General features: G+C 55.1%; 8 protein-coding genes across 8 annotated transcripts; 5 read left to right on the top strand and 3 right to left on the bottom strand.

Moving 5' to 3' along the window:
* Positions 1-1,370: 1,370 nt before the first annotated feature.
* Positions 1,371-1,847, top strand: QBC33DRAFT_510739 (uncharacterized protein; the record flags this gene model as incomplete). The annotated part of the gene is made up of 2 exons (XM_060425784.1): positions 1,371-1,494; positions 1,612-1,847. The coding sequence occupies 2 exons, from the start codon at positions 1,371-1,373 to the stop codon at positions 1,845-1,847; spliced, it is 360 nt and encodes a 119-aa protein (XP_060289144.1).
* Positions 1,848-2,093: 246 nt separating this feature from the next.
* On the bottom strand, positions 2,094-6,864 carry QBC33DRAFT_522882 (uncharacterized protein). The gene is made up of 2 exons (XM_060426575.1): positions 6,282-6,864; positions 2,094-6,217 (listed from the first exon to the last, which is right to left on the bottom strand). The coding sequence occupies exons 1-2, from the start codon at positions 6,547-6,549 to the stop codon at positions 2,283-2,285; spliced, it is 4,203 nt and encodes a 1,400-aa protein (XP_060289143.1). The 5' UTR covers positions 6,550-6,864; the 3' UTR covers positions 2,094-2,282.
* QBC33DRAFT_522881 (UbiA prenyltransferase family-domain-containing protein) lies at positions 6,766-8,530 on the top strand. The gene has a single exon (XM_060426574.1). The coding sequence runs from the start codon at positions 7,158-7,160 to the stop codon at positions 8,394-8,396; it is 1,239 nt and encodes a 412-aa protein (XP_060289142.1). The 5' UTR covers positions 6,766-7,157; the 3' UTR covers positions 8,397-8,530.
* On the bottom strand, positions 8,381-9,435 carry QBC33DRAFT_522880 (ribosomal protein S12/S23). The gene is made up of 3 exons (XM_060426573.1): positions 9,344-9,435; positions 8,959-9,222; positions 8,381-8,869 (listed from the first exon to the last, which is right to left on the bottom strand). Exons 2-3 carry the CDS (start codon positions 9,215-9,217, stop codon positions 8,691-8,693), a joined length of 438 nt encoding a protein of 145 aa, XP_060289141.1. The 5' UTR covers positions 9,218-9,222; positions 9,344-9,435; the 3' UTR covers positions 8,381-8,690.
* Positions 9,436-9,631: 196 nt separating this feature from the next.
* QBC33DRAFT_522878 (uncharacterized protein) lies at positions 9,632-10,992 on the top strand. Its single transcript, XM_060426572.1, has one exon. It carries the CDS (start codon positions 9,758-9,760, stop codon positions 10,676-10,678), a length of 921 nt encoding a protein of 306 aa, XP_060289140.1. The 5' UTR covers positions 9,632-9,757; the 3' UTR covers positions 10,679-10,992.
* A 287-nt stretch (positions 10,993-11,279) lies between these two features.
* Positions 11,280-11,638, top strand: QBC33DRAFT_554366 (uncharacterized protein; the record flags this gene model as incomplete). Its single annotated transcript, XM_060429505.1, has 2 exons — positions 11,280-11,461; positions 11,533-11,638. 2 exons carry the CDS (start codon positions 11,280-11,282, stop codon positions 11,636-11,638), a joined length of 288 nt encoding a protein of 95 aa, XP_060289139.1.
* A 1,099-nt stretch (positions 11,639-12,737) lies between these two features.
* QBC33DRAFT_33906 (uncharacterized protein) lies at positions 12,738-16,157 on the top strand. Its single transcript, XM_060423737.1, has 7 exons — positions 12,738-13,290; positions 13,369-14,636; positions 14,706-14,842; positions 14,909-15,252; positions 15,553-15,639; positions 15,818-15,980; positions 16,044-16,157. Exons 1-7 carry the CDS (start codon positions 12,973-12,975, stop codon positions 16,058-16,060), a joined length of 2,334 nt encoding a protein of 777 aa, XP_060289138.1. The 5' UTR covers positions 12,738-12,972; the 3' UTR covers positions 16,061-16,157.
* A 712-nt stretch (positions 16,158-16,869) lies between these two features.
* On the bottom strand, positions 16,870-18,452 carry QBC33DRAFT_33885 (adenylate kinase-domain-containing protein). Its single transcript, XM_060423736.1, has 4 exons — positions 18,033-18,452; positions 17,903-17,955; positions 17,665-17,819; positions 16,870-17,538 (listed from the first exon to the last, which is right to left on the bottom strand). The coding sequence occupies exons 1-4, from the start codon at positions 18,181-18,183 to the stop codon at positions 17,073-17,075; spliced, it is 825 nt and encodes a 274-aa protein (XP_060289137.1). The 5' UTR covers positions 18,184-18,452; the 3' UTR covers positions 16,870-17,072.
* Between the last annotated feature and the right edge of the window lie 383 nt (positions 18,453-18,835).

Here is an 18,835-nt window from a genome sequence, read left to right as displayed (position 1 = left end):
GGCGTTGATGACATGACAAATGCAACGGTAACCGAGGAGGATGACGCCCTGCAGATCGGCCCGTGAGTCTCTGACTCCCGGTCATCACCCCACTCCTGACTCCTAATAAGCTAATCTTCAGCTCTCTCCTAGTTGAGATGGGCTGAGGGCGGGCTGTTGTTAGGATGGGCTTACTATCGTACACTCCTCTGTGGTTTTTATTTGATTTATGTTGGACGGCCTGCACCACCAGCTTCAGAGCCCAAAAGGCCGCCTGGGCCTACGATTGTACGACTTGGAGATACCGAAGATGAGTATGAGAGCGAGGGGCGATAATGTCACCATGGTATGCGCAAGCTCAAACTCAACCTCCGATGAGTCACGCTGTGAACAAACGCTTGATAAAAGGGTATCGAGATTGAACTGGCAGCGGGTATCGCCGGAATGAGTATTTTTACTGAGCCATCCAACGCAAATCAAATAAATCAAATAAAAATGGTGGCTAGTGATGCGTGTCGATTATGCAAGATTCGGAGGAATGTGCTGATTCATCATCCCTTGCCGAACGGAAATCCTCAAGGTGAGCTCTTTCGAACATGCTCAGCTAGGTTTCCTCTACCTAGGTACGCAGTACGTAAAAATGGATACCTAGGTAAACATGGATACCTACGGATTCTTGAATCGGGGAGAAACAGTCATCATGAGTCGGATATAAGCACGCCGCTGGAAATTGCTATCTGGGCGTCCTCTCACCTGTCGCCTGCAGAATCACTAGAGAGCAGATGCTGTATGATGGGCAAATATAAGGCGCACAACTTGAACGGTACCTTACTGTATAGATAGATATGAGCCAAAGGCCAGCTTAGAGCAGTTCCAGGCAGTTGATGATGGGACACTCCACTTAGGTAGCCAACATTTGTTCGTCACTCAGTGTTCTGTGTTGAAAATACCTACGGAAGTCGCTACCAAAAGAAATCGCCACCACCTTTTAAGTGCCGGCAGAATAAATCCAGTAACTTATAGAGGACTTAGGCACTATGTCCACTAGCACCAAGCACCTACCAAAATTGTTAGGGAGGTTATGCCACTGAAGTTCCAGCGACCTCTAATTCAGGCGGTGAGAGAATACTTTTGGTAGCGACCTGCGTACCGAGAGCAGGCTCATGATGACGTCACCTCACTTAGAGCTCCTTGCAAGTCGCGCAGAGGCAACGCATTGGAAAGCAGCTACCGGTATTGGACCAAGTATCTTTCCCTGAACACTCTTATAACTTGAAGTTGCAATCGAAAACCATCAATTGGCATTGACCGCGTATCAATTATATAAATTACGAGTGTTAGACAAGTTCAACTCAAATCACGACCAACGGCATCTACATCTATATTTCATCATGGCCTCCCGTTCGCTACTTTCAAGAACTATCATGACTCCTCGAATCGTTGCTGGCACAGGGACCACGACGAGAAGGACACTCATGCAAGGAAGGAGTCTCGGTTTGAAAGAAAGCCTCAGCAGTAAGCATGGCCCCCACCAACAACGTCCCATCTCAAACCCCCCTCCCCCTCCCCCTTTCCAATTCAACCAACTGCCCTCCTGCACAAACGTAGCATCAACTAACCCCCTCCCCACAGAGGACCCCAGCCCAGATGAATTCGACAAGCACAAGCAAGACTCGCTGTCGAAGCAGCGCCAGGGCAAGGGCCACTGGAAGCCGGAGCTAGCGTCGGAGAGCGAGGAGAGCGTCAAGGCCGACCGCATGAGCCCGCACGAGGCCGGCGAGGCCGCCATGAAGCGCCTGCAGGAGCGCACCAAGGAGGCCGCCGAGGAGAAGGCCAAGCATGGCACGAGCATGCGGGACGGCCTCTGAGGCTTGACTCGCTTTGGGCTGGGAAGGCAAAAAAGGGGCTGAGAGGGGAAGGGAGAAGGGGGAAGGGGGAAACAATAGCATGGCATATGGCAACTGGCCTGGGCGGTTGTGGGGGAGGAGGGTGGGAGGGGAGGACAAGGCGTTCCTTAGACTGACTTGGCCGATAAACGCTGAGAGCGGGCGACGGTAGTGACGATATGAATGTGCATATTTCGTCAATTGGCCAGCAGATACTCAAACAAGCGTGGTTATTACTACTGTGGTACAACATCGATAAACAGCGCCCAGTCAGCGAGTCACCTAACTGTTCGATGGTTGTGTCGACTTGATATAGGGGAAATACAACTCAGTTGCCAGGAAATCGCAGAGCAGGGTATCATTGTGCCGGCAACCTCCCCCATGATCAGTTAGTTCCATCTCAAACCACAGCCAACCTTAACCCCTCCTACGCCCACGCCCACGCCCACGGCCGCGAGGTCGACCGGCCCGGCCACCTCGCGCAGATGCTCTGATAGCCGTACGTCCGTCGTGGCGGGCAGCACCGACTGGGGCTTTGCGGGCCGGAATATCCTCGTCTTCATCGAAATCGGAGGTCGCCTCGGATGTCACATCTGAGCTGATATCGCCCCGACCATCGCGGTTGGTGCTAAAATCCTCGCTCTCATACTCATCTTCGGTATCTCCAAGTCGTACAATCGTAGGCCCAGGCGGCCTTTTGGGCTCTGAAGCTGGTGGTGCAGGCCGACGAGTAGCAGGGGATCGGCTCGAATACCCGGAGCTCGACGCAACAAATGGTGAAGCGGAAGTCTCCCGAGTAGCCGATCTCGCTTCCATTCTGGAAACAAAATCACGGCCTGCGGTCTCTGCACCGTGACTACCTCTCGGGGTGACGGTCGTTGGACTGGCATCCTTATCCCTCGAAATATCAACACTGTCGGATTTCCGCTTTGCGATCTTGAACTTCTTGCCCCTCAGTGCCATACGCTCTTTCATAGACAAGAACTTCATATCTGGAGGCGGCGAAGCAGGGCGGCTTGAGCGTATCTCTACAGCGACCGTCTTTACCTGTGTCTTTACTTGGGACTGCACCTGGGCGTTCTTTGGCGGGCGGCCACGCCTCTTGGCGGCAGAACTCGGGGCTTGTTGGTCCTGTCTAGCCACAGGATGTTCGGGCTCCTCGGGTTCATCGGGCTGCTCGGGCTGCTCTGGCTGCTCGATCTGCTCGCTGTTTTCATCAAAAGCCTCCAGTTCTTTAGCCAACTGAGCCTCCAACTCGTCACTTGTATGGTCAATCGGGGATTCATGATGTTCGACCTCGACTTGCACAGCCTCGCTTGGTTCTTCGTTCGCCAATGACCTTCGGGGACGTCCACGTTTCCTCCCAGTGCCGGCCTGCGGTGTGGGGATGCTCGGCCCTTTATCTGATGCCGGGGCGGATGCCTGAGATGGAGTAGCATCCGACTTGCGCGGCCGGCCTGGAGGTCGGCCCCGTCTCTTCCCGCTGACCGGAGCAAGAGTAGCTGCTGGTGCAGTGGTAGGGGTCTGGGCCTTGTCCGGTTCATCGCCAGCTGGACTCATAGCTCGGATGCCTACTGAAGCCAGATCGAGAGGGTCCCTGTTGGCGTTTTCCGGATCAAAACCGAGAAATCCGGCCTCTGGCCCCTCATCCGCTTGTGAGACAACTTCGTTGAACTCGTCCTCACCGCCATCAAAAAGCTCTGCGTACGACATCTTAGGCCGTGAGGGGCGGAGAGCTGGACGGTGTGGAGATACTGAGCGGCGTTCATCCCCTGGCTCGAGCGAGGCGGTCGAATCCTGTACTTGATCTGCCTCCTCTGGGTTGACCGGTTCGGCGGCGGCATCTTGCTGATCAAGTGCATCCAGCATGGTAGAATCTTGAGCGAATAGAGCTGGGTCCATGTTGTTCAGTGCTTCTTGCTGGCCGTCATACGGGATGCCGTCGTCAAGTCTGGGGCGCTTCCATGAACGAGGTGCTGCAAAGTCGGGGTCATCGTCCTCCTCTTGTCTGGCTCGACGTTTCGCTGCTCTCAGAGTCTTCTTGACGTGGTCGGTCATTTCTAGGTCATTCTCGGACATGGCACCGGCTGATGGCATATGGTAAGGATCGAAGAGGATCTTATCCGGACTGTCGTCCTGCTGGTAATATCCCATGCCGAGCATGCGTTCATGGCCAAGCATAGATGGGTCCGGGTAGGAGGAAGGATCCGGATACGTAGACTCATCTTCCATGAGTGACATATCGGCGACGGCAGCGGGGCCCCCATTTGTGGCCAAGGTTTGAAGTTCAGATTGATCTTGTCCCAGTGGCAGAGGCATCTCGACGTTCTCGTCCACGGCCCCAGGACGGGGACCATTGACTTGATCGTCGAACCCATTGGTAATTGGCTGCTGCATGGTGGTGGCACTCGGGCTGGCGGCTTCGTCGCCATTGGCTAAGGCGGGTATGGGTATGCTGTTGACCAGTTCGTCGTCCTTGGCCTTTTCGGCTTCAGCAGCTTGTCTGAGCCTCTGCATTCGTTTGCTCTGCAAGTTGCGGCTTTCGTCGCCGGCATTCTTCAGCCATGTGAGGTTATGCAACCTGAAGTCGACCAGGGCCTCGACACTCCGGTCATCAGCTATGGGACGTGTATCATGCCCGAGAAGTGTATTCTTTGGCATGTAGGGGTTACCCCCCTTCAAGCGCCTGCAATAACCGCAGTTACAGATCTGAAGGCACTTGGGACACTTCCAATTCTCGTTCTGCATGACAGCCTGCGGCATCAGGTCGAAAGCCCTGTGAAGGACGCCATAGCAGTAGGCTTCCCCACAGCCTGGCGTCGAACAGAAAGCCAGCTTGTATGTATACTCCTTGTGACTGCATACGTGACATCGATAGACGTCGCCCTTCTTCTTCTTCTTCCGGCGTTTCTTCTTGACAGGACGGCCTTCGTCGTCAACTTCGTGATCCGACGGTTCTGGTTCGGACGGGGTGTCGTGCTTGGTAATGTCTTTCCAGGGCCTCCTTTTCAGCTGTTCCTGGCAGATCTGGGCAACCGGCTTCTTGCCGTACTTTCTCCTGGCCACCTCGAGGGGCATGGGTGACAGATCCAGATCGACAAACCCGTCATTTCTAATAATGACAGTTCGCCAGTCTTCGTAGTTGTCAACCAGCTCCGACCATTTCCACTGCTCGCACCAGCTAAGACCGGATATGCAGAGACAAGAGCGACCCATGGCGTAGCATTCCATGCAGACGTCGTAGGTATCTTCACTCCCGTCGACCAGGTGCCGGACACAGTGCTTGCATGTTAGGAAGCGGTTGAAGATGTTGGCGCGACAGTAAGAACACGTGATGCAGGAGTCGAATTCGATGTATTCCACCTCCTTCTCCCGAGTCATGAACATCTCATCGACCAGGATCTCGGTGTACAGGCCGAAGAGACTCTTGAAATCCTTGAGCAGCTGCTGCACTCGCGGCGAGTCCCTGAACAAGCCCTGGCCGATCCCGAGCCATGCCATGTCAGTGTTCTTCTGCAGCTCCAGCAGCTCCCTGTGGTATTTCTTTAGGGTGAAATAGACGATGGCCTTGTTCTTGTATTGCTCGTCGCGGCAGACAAGCCTTGCCTTTGGCAGTGCTTCGTGCAAGGCCATCTCCAGGGTCTCCACTGTGGTACGGTTCCAGGCAACCTTCATCGTTCTGGTACCGCGATTCCAGACCTGATGGGGCGCAAGAGGAGGGATGAGGATGAAGTCTCCAACCTTCTGCTCGACAATATACACCGGAAAGGTCGCTTTCTTCCACGCGTTGATCTGGGCGAAGTGCTTCTCGATCTCGATGTCGTGGCCCAGCATCGAAAGAAAGTATTCCCTTACGACTTCCCTGTCTTTCGTCTCGGTCATGAACCAGATGGAGCTGCCCACCTTCTCACCGTTGTCAGCTCCTGATGCATCAACCATGATGTTTTGGCCGAGACTGGCACACATCTCTTTATGAGCCGGAGTATATGTTCCCTCATGCCCGATGTAGCACATGAGATTCTGGGCCCGCATCTCCGGAGGAAGGCTGCTCATGAGGTCCCCTGCGGGGGCTGTAACGTGGTCCTCGGGGAACATGTCCATCTCCTCGTTGCGCCGGGATGCGTTTTGTTCGACATTCTCATTCAAGTAGAACAGATTCGGCGGGAGGACGCTGCGCAAGCGATCATGCCACTCGGGAGGGCAGTCGATGTCCTTGAGGTACAGGCGCTGCCTCCTCTCGTCGCGGAAGTTGGATGGGGACCATTGGTTGGTGAGTTGCTTCATGGAGCGGAGGTAGTGGCCAGTTGTCATCGGAATATCGGTCTGGGAGGTGATATCGCGAACATTCTCCTCTGCGACGGCTGGTAAATGGGCTGCAGGGGAATATAGGGCAGAGCAGAGCAGAGCAGGACTTACGTTTCTTGTCGTAGGTGTTCTCTACCCACTGGGCGCTAAAGAACGACTTCGGCAGGCGATCGTTCCATTTTTCAATAACCAAGGGCTTCCCTCCTTGGATAACATGAAATAGAACCAATTTCTCGAACTCGCGTTGGCCGATGTTACGGATCTGTGTGGCGGATATTCGCTTGACCCAGTCGAAGTTCGGGGTGTTTTCCACCAAGGCGTGGAGATCGAGATCTGGTGGAATCGGGTCGAACTTGGCCTGGGGGTGGAGTGAAGGCATTGTCACGACCTGGAAGGAGTGAATCAAATGGAGGTCATTCTTAGTCGTGGGCGAGGCTTGACAAAGTCGAAGGCATAGGTCTAAGAGGTTGATTCGTCGCGCTGGGACATCGCTTTCAACCCCGCGACTGCGCGACCAAGAAAATCTATTGCAACCAACTCCTGAGGGCAAAATTGCCTGACAAACAAGGAGCTGTCGGCTTGCCTCTAAACAATACAGGAAACCTTAGTACCAGCCCCAGTTTGGGGCTTCTCTGTTGTGATGCTGGCAAATCGGGCGCCGGAGCAGAGACGCGGTTCAAGCTTAATTAATGACGTGCCGCCGTTGGTGTCGGTTCTCGAAGGTACCTATCCTCCGGTGTGGGTAAGTGGCACAGAAACGCACAGACCACACTCTGACCGCACATTGGACCAATCGGCTAGCAGTATTCTGCCCATATTCCTCGAAAAAGAACACAGACAAGACATCTTATCAGCGAGCGATTTCTCCTTGTAGGAGCATGGGACAGACAATGGAAGGGAAACCAATGGCATGTGGATGCACACGAACTTGTGACTTGCTTCCGAAGCGCGCCTGAAGAGAAGGGAGCTAGGTGTACTCTCTTAACTATGCCGGGCTATTGCGTCCCTTTGAGGATGTCTCTGAGGCCTGTCATCCATGGTCATCTCCATCCGGCCAGGCTCTCTGCATATGTAAACAAGGGATCTCGGAGGGCTCAATTTCGGAGCATCAATGCTCACAGAGCACACTATGACAGATTCTTGGGCTGCCTTGATGCAAGGAAATTCTCCTCCGCCACTCCCAAAGCCTCTGCACCTGCGTCTGCTCATGTACAGCAAGCACCAACCGATGAGATTGTCAACCCCGGCCGAGCATACACCCCACCGACCTCCGGCATTCTCTCGCTGCTTCCATCCTCATGGGTCCCATATGCTGAGCTAGTTCGCATCGATAAGCCTACAGGGTCTTACTACCTCTACTTCCCATGCCTATTCTCCACTCTCATGGCAGCCCCGATGGCGGTTCCAATGGCTTCACCCGGCTCAGTCATCGGTACCTCCCTCCTCTTCTTCACCGGCGCCTTGATCATGCGTGGGGCAGGCTGTACGATCAATGATCTCTGGGACCGCAACTTGGATCCCCATGTGGCCCGGACTCGCCTGCGGCCCATTGCGAGGAAGGCCGTCACCCCCTTCCAGGGGCTCGTCTTCACCGGCTTCCAGCTGCTTGCCGGGCTCGGCATCCTCCTGCAGTTCCCGGCCCAGTGTTTCTTCTACGCCGCCCCGAGTCTCCTCTTCGTGGCAGCCTACCCGCTCGCCAAGCGGGTCACCTACTACCCCCAGTTCGTGCTCGGCCTGACCTTCTCCTGGGGCGCGATCATGGGGTTTCCTGCCCTCGGCATCGACCTGCTCTCCAACACCTCGGCCTCGTCTGCGGCGGGGCTCTTGTATGCGTCAAACATCGCCTGGACCGTCTTGTACGATATGATTTACGCCCATATGGACATAAAGGACGACGCCAAAGCCGGGATTAAGAGCATCGCCCTGAAGCACGACCAGCAGACCAAACAAGTTCTTACGGGGCTGGCCATCACTCAGGTCGGCCTCCTCGCCGGCGCCGGAATGGCGGCTGGTGCTGGACCGGCTTTCTTTATTGGAAGCTGCGGGGGAGCACTGCTGACCTTGGGTATCATGATCAAGCGGGTAAATCTCAAGAGCGTCAAGAACTGCTGGTGGTGGTTCGTCAATGGCTGCTGGATGACTGGCGGCGTTGTCTGCCTGGGACTCGGTGCTGACTATCTCCAACGTTACGTACAAAAAGACGAGGATGAGGAGGATTCATTGTAACAACTCAGCGAGGCTGTATGACATTGTATTATAACATGTTTTTACCTTACAGTATCTAGAGACTCGGCTCCAGGCGCGATATTCGGCCGGCCGGAGGACCAGGATCAATTTAGAGCATCACGCTGTGTCAAGAAGGGGTAGCGAATCTTGGTGTTCAATGACCTTCCATTCGCGTGATCGTGTCTACCGTGAAAGAATCAGGTGCCGTAACCCGATGCCACTGATGCCGATGTAAACAAGCAACGAAGACTCCGCATGCCAAACCGTGACCCTTTTCCGTTTCCGTCCTCAAGCTTATGATCTGGGCTTCTCCTTCTTCTCCTTCCACAGGGCGAGCAGACCGACACCAGAGACCTTGACAACCTTGAAACGGACACCGGGAATATCACCCTTCGCCTTGCCCTTACGACCGAAACCAGCAAGCAGGACCTCGTCGTTCTCGTCCACAAAGTTCAAGCAACCGTCGTTGGGGACTGTATCGCAGGGTACCAGTCAGTATTCTGTCCATAACCATTGTCTCTCCGGGATCACATCATCTCGATCTGGGGAGGGTTGTTCGTACCGAAAGCTGTGACCTTCTTTCCGTTCTTGATCAACTGCACACGGACACACTTCCGAATGGCAGAGTTGGGCTGCTTGGCCTCGACACCGACCTTCTCGAGGACGATTCCCTTGGCGTGGGAGGAGCCACCGAACGGCGAAGACTTGAAGGCGGTTCCGAGAGCACGCTTCTTATATCCCAGATCGGCCCATCGCTGATCCCGGCGGTGGGTGCGAAGTTTGCGGGCCGCGTTCAGGCCACGAGGCTGTCCCTTACCCATGGTTGCTTGAAGGAGGCACAAGTTAGCAGTGAACCCTCTCGATGCCCGACGCAGGCAGTGGAAGATGCTCAATCTGATGCGAAAGGCTCGCTGAGCATCAAATGGATCGCAATTGGCGTCACATACCGACTTAAAATTTGTATCGCTGCAATGGGTTTGTTTAGGTGGTCGAGCGTTGGAGTCGTGAAGTCTGGAATTCCGTGCAGGTAATTTTTCCCCTAAGTTCCGGTGACCGGTTGGATTTCGCTGATAGGGTTTTCGCGCCCTAGAGTCGAGGTGGGGCCGAATATTGAGCCTCAGGCAAAGGAAATTTGTCGGGGAAACTTCGGCAGTTACAGTAAATCACGAGCACAGTGGAACCCACCTTTAGCGTAGGTACCTAGGTACCCACCCCAGAAGCTCTGAACATGGAATCCTCGACTCCTTGAAGTGCTATCTACAATTCTGCCTCTTTTTCGGGTTTTTTTTTGGGCGGCTTCCTTAGCTTATTGAAGCTCGAAGCTCGAAGCTCGAATCTGCTTAAAGAATCAAGATGTAGCTATGTCTCAACCAGCCAAAGGCAAATCAACAGCACGCAATCCCCCACCTTCACTCTTCCTGCACCCGTCGCCCGGCGCCTCCCATGCCTCCCTCCCAGGCCTTCTCGGCACCCCGCCGACCTCCCACCCACAAGGTCCGGGACAACAAGCTGCAGCAGGACCGTCCCTGCAACGCAGCACCTCCTACCTCGCTGGCCGCGATGCAGCGACGTTGACATCGCCTATAGAGCCCCTCCAGCCCGCCAGCAACAACCACCGCCGGCCCAAGTTCTCGCCGGGCGCCGCCGCACCCGGTCTCGGCCACCCGCTGCAGCTGTACAGGAGCGAGTCCACACGCGCGACCGATAGGACGGACGCGCTGTGGGCGGAGATGCAGGCGACGCTGGAGGAGGTGGAGCTGTCTGCGTCCGGGGGCACGCGGGTCTTCGGGCCGGATCACGACCGGAAGCTGGGCGCGCTGCGCATGGCCCAGATCGCGCTCGCGCAGGCCTGGGCGCGGAGCGAGGCGGACGAGGCCATCGAGACGAGGGGGGGCGGGAGTGCTGCCGGGAATGCGAAGGCGTCGACGGCCGGGGCCGCCGAGTCCGGGGCCGATGGGGGGAAGACTGACGGTGCCGCCGGGGTTGCTGAGGGCACCGCGAGGAGCACGGCAGGTACGGGGAGCGCGAGGCCCGCGAGCAGCGGGACGGGGGCTGGGGGACAGGCGAAGCTGGGCGCGAAGCTCGAGGAGGAGACGGACGCGGATATCCTTCTAGCGAGGAAGAGGAGGGAGGCGAACGATCGGTATTTCCAGCGGGTTAATCAAGGCGTCCTTGATGTGGTTGCGAAACTCGAGGAAGTGGCCGTGGCCATGCGAGACGTTGAACAAGAAAGCAAGGATATCTGGGTTGATGACAGTGTTCCTGGAAGCGCAAAGTCATGACTGCCATATTCACATTCCTGGCTATGGCTGTGGCGTTTGGTCTTTACAGGGAGCATAGGAGGGCGTTTCTATTCCTAACTGGGTTACCTATAAGTTGCACCTGAGTCCAGGGAGACAAGTGAGACAAATGGTGACTCCTATGGGTTTACCTGCCCACTCATGCCACGGGCCTCGATGCTTTACAGATACTAAGGACCTAGATAGTGCGCATGCGTTGTATTCCTCTTGCGGTTACACTGTTACTTTCTTTCGACAGAGTGTAAGTTGTAATAACGGTCGCCACTGCCGGATTAGCTAGGCAAGTTAAAAAGCGGATTACCTTGTAAACGGCTCCTCCTCAAACGGGTTAGTACTAAAACGTGCTGGAATGCTCCGTATCCCTGAAATGGTATGACGGAGCGGGCGGGGCTGCCTGCAGGGGTGGGATCATCAGCCAACCTAAAACAAAGGCGAGGACCACCTCGCCCGACTTACAACCCTGGCAACTGCACCACCGACTTAGTTGTAGGAACTTCCAACAGTTACTCCATCTCCTGCAAATTCACCAGCATATTCATTTCGACATCAATACATCGACATCCAAAGACCCGCAACCGCAACCATGAGACTGCTCGCTTTCCTCGTCGCCGCGCTCAGCATCGTCTGCGCTGCCGTCGCCGTTGATGTTCAGAAGTCGGTTATCATCACCTACCCAGCAGATACCCCGAACTCGGTATTGGACCAGGCAAAGCAGGCAATCCGGGAGGGAGGCGGCGTTATTACGCACGAGTATCAGTTGATCAAGTAAGTCGTCGATGACGCGCGTCCTCCCTGGAGAAGTTGAGAAGCGGTTGGGAAGCTAACTTTGTCTCCAGGGGCTTTGCTGCGAAGGTTGGAGAGAAAGTCCTCGATACGGTGACTGCATGGGGGAAGCCGTACAATGCCCTGATCGAGGAAGACCAGCTCGTCTCGTCGCTATAAGGAATCGTCAACCCACCATGGGTATCGCCTCTAGTTCCGTTGTCAAAGGCTGAGGGATGAATGTCGTCGTTGGATGACAGGACGAGGATGTACGGCGCCGACAAGTCGTTAACATCTTAACTGGAGCCAAAGTATGATCGTGCAAATGAACGGTGTTTTGGGAGTTTTGGTATACCACTGGTAATACGGGGTGGTGTTATAGTTGGCCAACTTGTATTTCCAATGCTTGGCATCCATCAATCATCGTCGTTTAGAATCATCTGGAGATCCAGCCGTTCTCCTTGGCCACCTACAAACATGAGTCGCAGCTGACTTCATGACTGCGTAAACCCGACGCTTCCATCGCCGTGCGCGCCGGAGATGTGCTTTGTCCCAACAGCGAATGCCCAAGTTCCCCCAACACTAGGTTCTTAGGCACGATATTGCTGTGCTTCTTGGTAGCAGCCTGCGTGAATCTGGCAGAGTGAGTAATCAGCGTGCCGCTTGCAGCCCCATCGGTATCGTCACCCGCGCCGAGAGAATCCGCTTGTGAGAATGAGCTCGAGTGGAGGCCACCCCAGCTTGGAGAACCCAAAAGGCCTGTCGAAACGGCCGGTGACTTGGTCGAGTCTGTCGAGTCTTTCCGAGCCTTTCATGGGGCGCAATAATAAGGTTGTTTCTCAACAAGTCTCAAACCATGACATGGTGCTTTCCATCTTTATGTACTGCCTACGGATCCGTACATATAGATTGTTCCTCAACACTAGGGGCACACCCTTTGTCAGGGGTGCGGAATCGGTATGCAGGCCAATCTCAAGCCGAGGAGCATCCATGCAGATCAGAAACAGCAAGCGTCACCTTGCGTTTGGGGAAATTCGGGGCTAATCCATGGGCTTGACGATAAGGATAGAAGATCTTCTCCTTTGTGTCAATGCAATGCCTCGTATGAAAGAAAGAGAACAAAGTAGTCTAGAACAATGTCCTTCTTCTACTCTTTGCCTGATTAAACCACAACAACCCGCCGGCTGAAAACAATGAAACGCTGACTTCTTAAGGCTCGACCATCCGCGCGAGAATGCTTGCGCGCCCTACACCTTCAACCCTTCAACCCTACCGACTACCGACTGCAACCTCCACTCTTTCGCCAGCGACAGTGGTTTCACCTCGACAACTATATACCTGATCCGTACCCGCTGCAGATACAGGTTCAATTGCAGCGAGTAAGTCTGCGCTTGTCTTGCGCCTTGACTGCAGCTACCAACCGACCCCAACCGAACGGGGGAGATACGGTCCGACCTTGAACCCTAACATCGTTTCAGCGCCATAGACCACGGCGATCCGCCCGAATAGCAGCAATGTCGCTCAGTAAAGGCGCGCAGGCCGCGCTCTTGAAATGGGTCAACACATTCGAAGGTCTCGACAGGAGGGCAGACTCCTTGGACGATCTCAAGGATGGCGTTATCCTAGGTCAAGTCCTCCAAATCCTGAATTCCGACTTCAACCGCTCCTCCCTGAACCCGAACGCCACCTCATGGTTGGAGAAGAAGCGGAACTTGGAGATCGTATACCGGTCTCTTGCCCAGTTCCTCCGCCAGGAGAACCCCTATCTTGCTCCTTCACCCAACCAGTTCCGCACAATCGTGGACAATCCGGATGCCAATGGCATGTGCGAGGTACCTACCCCCGCGACGGACTTCCCGTTCCTCGATCTTGACGACGGTGATGAGGTTGATCGCGCGCTAACTGACCAGTTCCTCTCCGCGTTTGTGTCGGCGGCATGCCTCGGAGGCCTTGCTGCGAGTCACGTACCGGCGATCATGAAAATGGATAGGCCCGACCAGAGAGAGATAATGGCAATCATCCAACGGAAGCAAATACAGATCGAAGACGCTCAGAAGCGTGCAGAGACGAATGGAGACCTGGACGATGCGACTCCTGACAGCGCTTACGACGATGTCTACGCCCTCCAGCACCCTTCGAGAGATCCCGACCTGGAGAAGGAAGCCGAAGTTGCGAGGCTTCGCAAAGACCTCGATACCGTCAAGAAGCAAAACGCGGACCTTCTTACCCGGAACGAGCAGCTCCAGATGTCCAGGGAGGAGGTCGTTCAAGACTTGCAGATCTCCCAGCGAGAGGTGGACGTGCTGCGCAAGACTAACGAGTCCGATGCGTCTGCAATCATTAGGAAACTGGAACAGGAGAAGCGGGAGGAAGTGCACCTTATTGACACCCTGCAAGCGCAGGTTGAGGACGACCGACTTGAGAGGATTAGGCTCCGGAACGAACTCGAACACTTCAAGAACAAAGCAGAACAGGCCAAGGACCTTGAAGACCGCGTCAAAGAGCTCGAACATGAGAGGGACAATCTAAACTCGAGGCTCAAGCAGGCCGAGTGGTACAAGAAGAGCGCGGAACAGGCCAAGATTACCGACCAGAAGAACCGAGAACTCGAGAGCCAGAACCACGAGCTGAGAGAGCAAGTCCAAGAATTTGACAAGCTCAAGGCCGATAACGAGATCATGCACCATACTTGCCAGCAGTATCGCAAGCAGATGGGCACGTATGAGAGCGAGAAGTTCGAAGACCAGGCCATCAAGGCGAGTCTGAAGGAAGAGAATGAGACCCTCAAGTTGGAGAAACAGGTGCTGGCTGACCAGCTCCGTATCGGAGAAGATCAGATCAAGGACCTACAGGAAAGGATGCAGGTCGGGATCCTGCTCCAGCCTCCGGCAAGTCCTGGTGGCAACGGTGCCTCATCTAACCTCGAGCGGGAGCTTGAGACCACCTCCACCGACCCGGCGATCAGATACCGGCTGGAAATCTCACGGCTGGAAGCCGAGAACAAGCTTCTCAAGAACAACATGGGCGTTGCCGCGGACAACGAGCGGCTTCGGTCCGAGGTTGACTTTGAGAAGCAGAAACACAAGGCCATCGAAGATATGTACGCGGATGCTAACAACAAGTACGTTCTTGCTCAGGAGCAGATCAAGGTGCTCCTTAGCAACATGAAAGGCGAACGGTTAGTCGAAGCCACCGATGCTATGCTCAAGCTTGGGCCTGTCGTCTTGCTCACACTCGAGTATCACAGGGACCAGTCTTACGAGGAGAAGAAGACGAAGCTCGCCGACACCATTGCCGAACTCGACCGCCACCGGGCCAAGATCCAGAAGCTCGAGTCCGAGCTGGCTGACCGGAATCGCGAGCTTCTTGCCGCTCAGACTGATCGTATGTGGCTCTGCGCCGTCGAAGAGATGGAAGTGGAGAGATATATGTCTGACAATTTCGGTCTAGTAAACGCCGTTGGCCAGCAGTCCATCGACGCCCTCGAGGTCCTGAAATCGTCCGATCAGCTCATCTCGGCCTCGCTGAGGACCGAGCTGGAGTCGACCCGCGAGAAGATCAAGCTCCGGGAGATCGACCTCGAGCAGCTCCGTCAGCAGCTGACGAACGCCCTCATCTCCAAGGACCACCTCCGACAGCAACTCGACGACGCCGGCATTACCGGCATCCAGCTGAAGCCAAGGTCGCAAAGCCCTGTCAGCGTCGCCGCTAGCGAAGCGGATGCCCAGAAGCCGAAGAAGGATGACAGCGAAAAGACAGAAAAGTACAAGGCAGCGCTCAAGCAGAAAGTTCAGGTAAGTCCTAGCTCATCCTGCCCCCGCCCTTCTTCCGTCGCAACATCCGGCTTTGGCCCGCTTCCTCTGCCACCGCCGAGGGTGCACGTTTCCTCGTCCGGAAGTTCGGATGATCTTTTCGACGGGCTTCTCTCCCGCGCCCCTCCACCGCAGCTCGTCCCCCCCAGGCAACAGGGGAAGAAGGAGAAGTGGTGGAAGCTCAAATGGAGGAACAGTGCTCCCCCGGACGCATACAGGCCCGCTAAGTAGACATTTGCCGGGAGAGTGCATATTGCTAACATTACAACTCTTCAATCGCAGCAACTTGAGAAGGCTGAGCTCGATAAATACGAGCTGCAGCGACGCATCAAGGCCGCGGAGGGTGGTAGCGGATTCACGGCACAGAAGGTACGTTTTCCCATTTGCTGGACATCAGCGAGTCTTGATAGTATTCCATGCGTAATTGCAATCCAATGTGTTGGACTTCCATGTTCCCTTCCCCCTTATCCCCCCCGAAGAGTATGGTTTCTGGGTCATACGTGCTCAATGCATCCATCATCCTCTTACTGACATGCGTGGATCAAAGGCCCAATATGAATCGACTATCAAGGACCTCAAGCGAGAGAATGCTATGATTACTACTGCATGGTACGATCTCACGAGCCGCCTGCAGAGTAACCACGTGGTTCTCCAGAGGAGGCACGACGTGCCAAAGAGCTGGCTGAACAGGCAGCGCCAGATGGTTAACGGTAAGTTGTGGTATGGGAACGGGGGCCATGTGCCGTTTGGCTAACGTAGACGCGCATCCACAGCAACGCCGCGAAGGTAGGGGTCGCCTCGGTGCAGCTAAGCACCTAGTGTCTCGTCTCGGGGTGCTTCGTCTCCTTCTCGTTGTAGGGCGATCTTTTTGATATGTTGCATCTTTCCGTATCCAGCCACCTTTTTTCTTCTTTCTTTTTTCTTCCTCGTCGTAGCATAGCGGTGCGATCTCATCGGTCAACGGAGGCGGGTTCCATTCTTGCATGACGGTGTCCTCCCCTTTTTATTTTTCTGTATTTAAGGTTGCTTTTTCAGCATTTCCATGGGGGGATATGTTTCCGCATGGGAAAGAGTATATAACGAAGGAGGTTGATCTGTTTCTTCCCTTTCTCCCCATTACTACTAGTCCTATAGACTCGGGCGGCTGCGTTTGACGAGGCGACGTTCCTCTTCCAAGTCCGTTCGTCAATACCCCTTTTGCTACAGCTTCGCATGGTCAAAATACAATACATGTCGAACTAGCATTTTCTCTGCGTCGTGCACCGACACTTGACTGGTTGATGTCTACAATAACCCTACCCACGCAATCTAGGTAGTCTTCGAGGTCAAACTCAGAGTCAAAGAAGACTGCATAGTGGAGAGCCCCTGTAACCTCAAAGCCCGCAATGGCACCCATCGTGGAATCTCGAGGTTCTGATTTTGCGTCAATTTCAATACATTCGTGGTTAAGGGGTAGATAAAACACGGGTGGCGACAACTCTACCAGCCACGGCTTGTTTCTTATACATGTCAGTCACTTTTTTGCCTCCATTCCCAGTGACGGAGGACAGCGCCCGAATCCGCCGGTCCCTCACACCTTTCCACCTTTCCACCCTTGTCATGCTCGTTCAGACAGACCCATTTCCACTCCTACCTAGCCAGGCAAGAAAGACGGAGGAACCGACCAGTGACCAGCAATCCAGCATTCACAGACCCTCCCCCCCTTAATTCCCCCCTTGGCCAAGTCATGCCGGGCAAGATTTTGCAGCCCCGGCCACTCGAAACCTAACCCAGTCTCTTGAGTAATAAGGATATCAGTGCCACTAAGAGTGATGCGTCAGCTTATTCAGAATGCCGCTGCCGGCGCCGGCGGCCTTAGCCTTGTCGCCGTCGAAGATGGCCAGCAGGCTCTTCCAGACCTGGCCGGGCTCCTGGGAGGCGTCGACGGCCTTCCAGATTCCGGTGCCACGGTAGTAGTCGACGACGGGGGCGGTCTGCTTGTGGTACGTGTCGAGGCGCTTCTTGAGGGCCTCGGCCGTGTCGTCGGACCGCTGGATCAGCGGCTCGCCCGTCACGTCGTCCGTCATTGGCTGCTTGGGCGGGTTGAAGGTCGAGTGGTACGACCGCCCCGATGCCGGGTGGACCAGCCGGCCCGTGATGCGCGCCACCAGGAGCCCGTCGTCGATCTGCAGCTCCACGGCGTGCTGGAGCTTCTGCTTGCGCTCGCGGAGCATGGCGTCGAGGCCCTCGGCCTGAGGCACCGTGCGGGGGAAACCGTCGAGGATGAAGCTGAGGGAGCCGGGAGGTTAGCAAAGTTCCTCGGGGGGGACAGAGAGCGGGGGACAAGAGAGGGAGAGATTAGGCCCTGACGGAGAGGGGTGGGGGTAGCAAACGGGAGGGGGGCTGTGAACGTACCCTCCTTTGCATTCTTGGTTGTTCTCCAGCTCCTCCTTGATCATGCCGATAACAATGTCATCACTGACAAGACCTCCCTGGTCCATGATCTTCTTGGCTTCCCGGCCGAGTGGTGTCTTCTTGGCAACCTGGGATCGGAGCATGTCACCGGTAGCCTGTGATAGTGGGGAGGAACAGTGTTAGTAGCTGGGCGAGGAGTGCACGAAAAAGGCTCATCGGGGTAGTGGCATTGACCTACCAGATGACAGCAGGAGAACTTCTCCTTGATCTTGGGTGCTTGGGTTCCCTTGCCTGTGTCGCATCACGTTCAAGATTTAGCCTCGGCCTGTTCACGGTAGTAAAAGCCAACAAGCATGGCGACCACATACCTGCACCGGGAGGGCCAATGAGTATCATGCGGACCGTCTCGGCCGTCGAGGAGCCACTGCCGAACTGTCGGTCCTCCAGACGCTTTAACCGGCCCTCGACACTATCCAGGACATTCTGTAGGCGCTTGACTTCATCTTCGAGGTAACCCATGTTGAGCTATATGGCGCGGGAAGAGCTCGGCCAAGGCGCAAACAGTCGAGAAGGGGAAGAAGGTAAGAGGAGGGGGGGGAAGATGCAAGAAGGGTAGAGGTGAGGAGGAATTGACCGCAGGACGGTGGTGAAATGTGAGATGTTGCAAGATGAAATGCCGGGTTGAAGATAGGAATTTTTGGCTGGGAGATTTTTGGCGCAGGTAATGCAGGGAACAGGTTGCGACAGCCTCTAGCCGGGACCTTCAAGCTTGCTGTGCTACAAGCAGTTGTAACCGGTGGTACTTGCTCGGCTTCTCCAGCTTCTTCTCCACTGTAATGCCTGCATATTTCCGCGCCTGCCTCGTCCGTACTGCCGAAGCATCACTCTGATTCTACACTGCAAAAGTCTCACAACGCTCAAGCATGCATGTCACGGGCATCCGGGCGGATAGATGGACGGTGGACTTCGATCAACCTGGAAGTCAGGCAACTAGGTATATTCTCTCATCCCACGTCCAATCGAGCTGGTACTCGTTTGCTACAGTTATATCTTGTGGTACTGTAAGCAGGACTATACAGCCTGGACTAATGGAAACTACCTTGAGCTTCCAGACTCTGGATGCCAGGCAGGTGAGGTATTATACGTTTGTAGTATAGGCCATCCAGAGCTC

This window comes from Phialemonium atrogriseum (assembly GCF_030411735.1).
Source record: "Phialemonium atrogriseum strain 8032-3 unplaced genomic scaffold QBC33scaffold_1, whole genome shotgun sequence".
Lineage (NCBI taxonomy): Eukaryota > Fungi > Ascomycota > Sordariomycetes > Cephalothecales > Cephalothecaceae > Phialemonium > Phialemonium atrogriseum.
The sequence above is the reverse complement of the archived record's forward strand: the minus strand, read 5'-3'. Positions and strand labels throughout refer to the sequence as shown.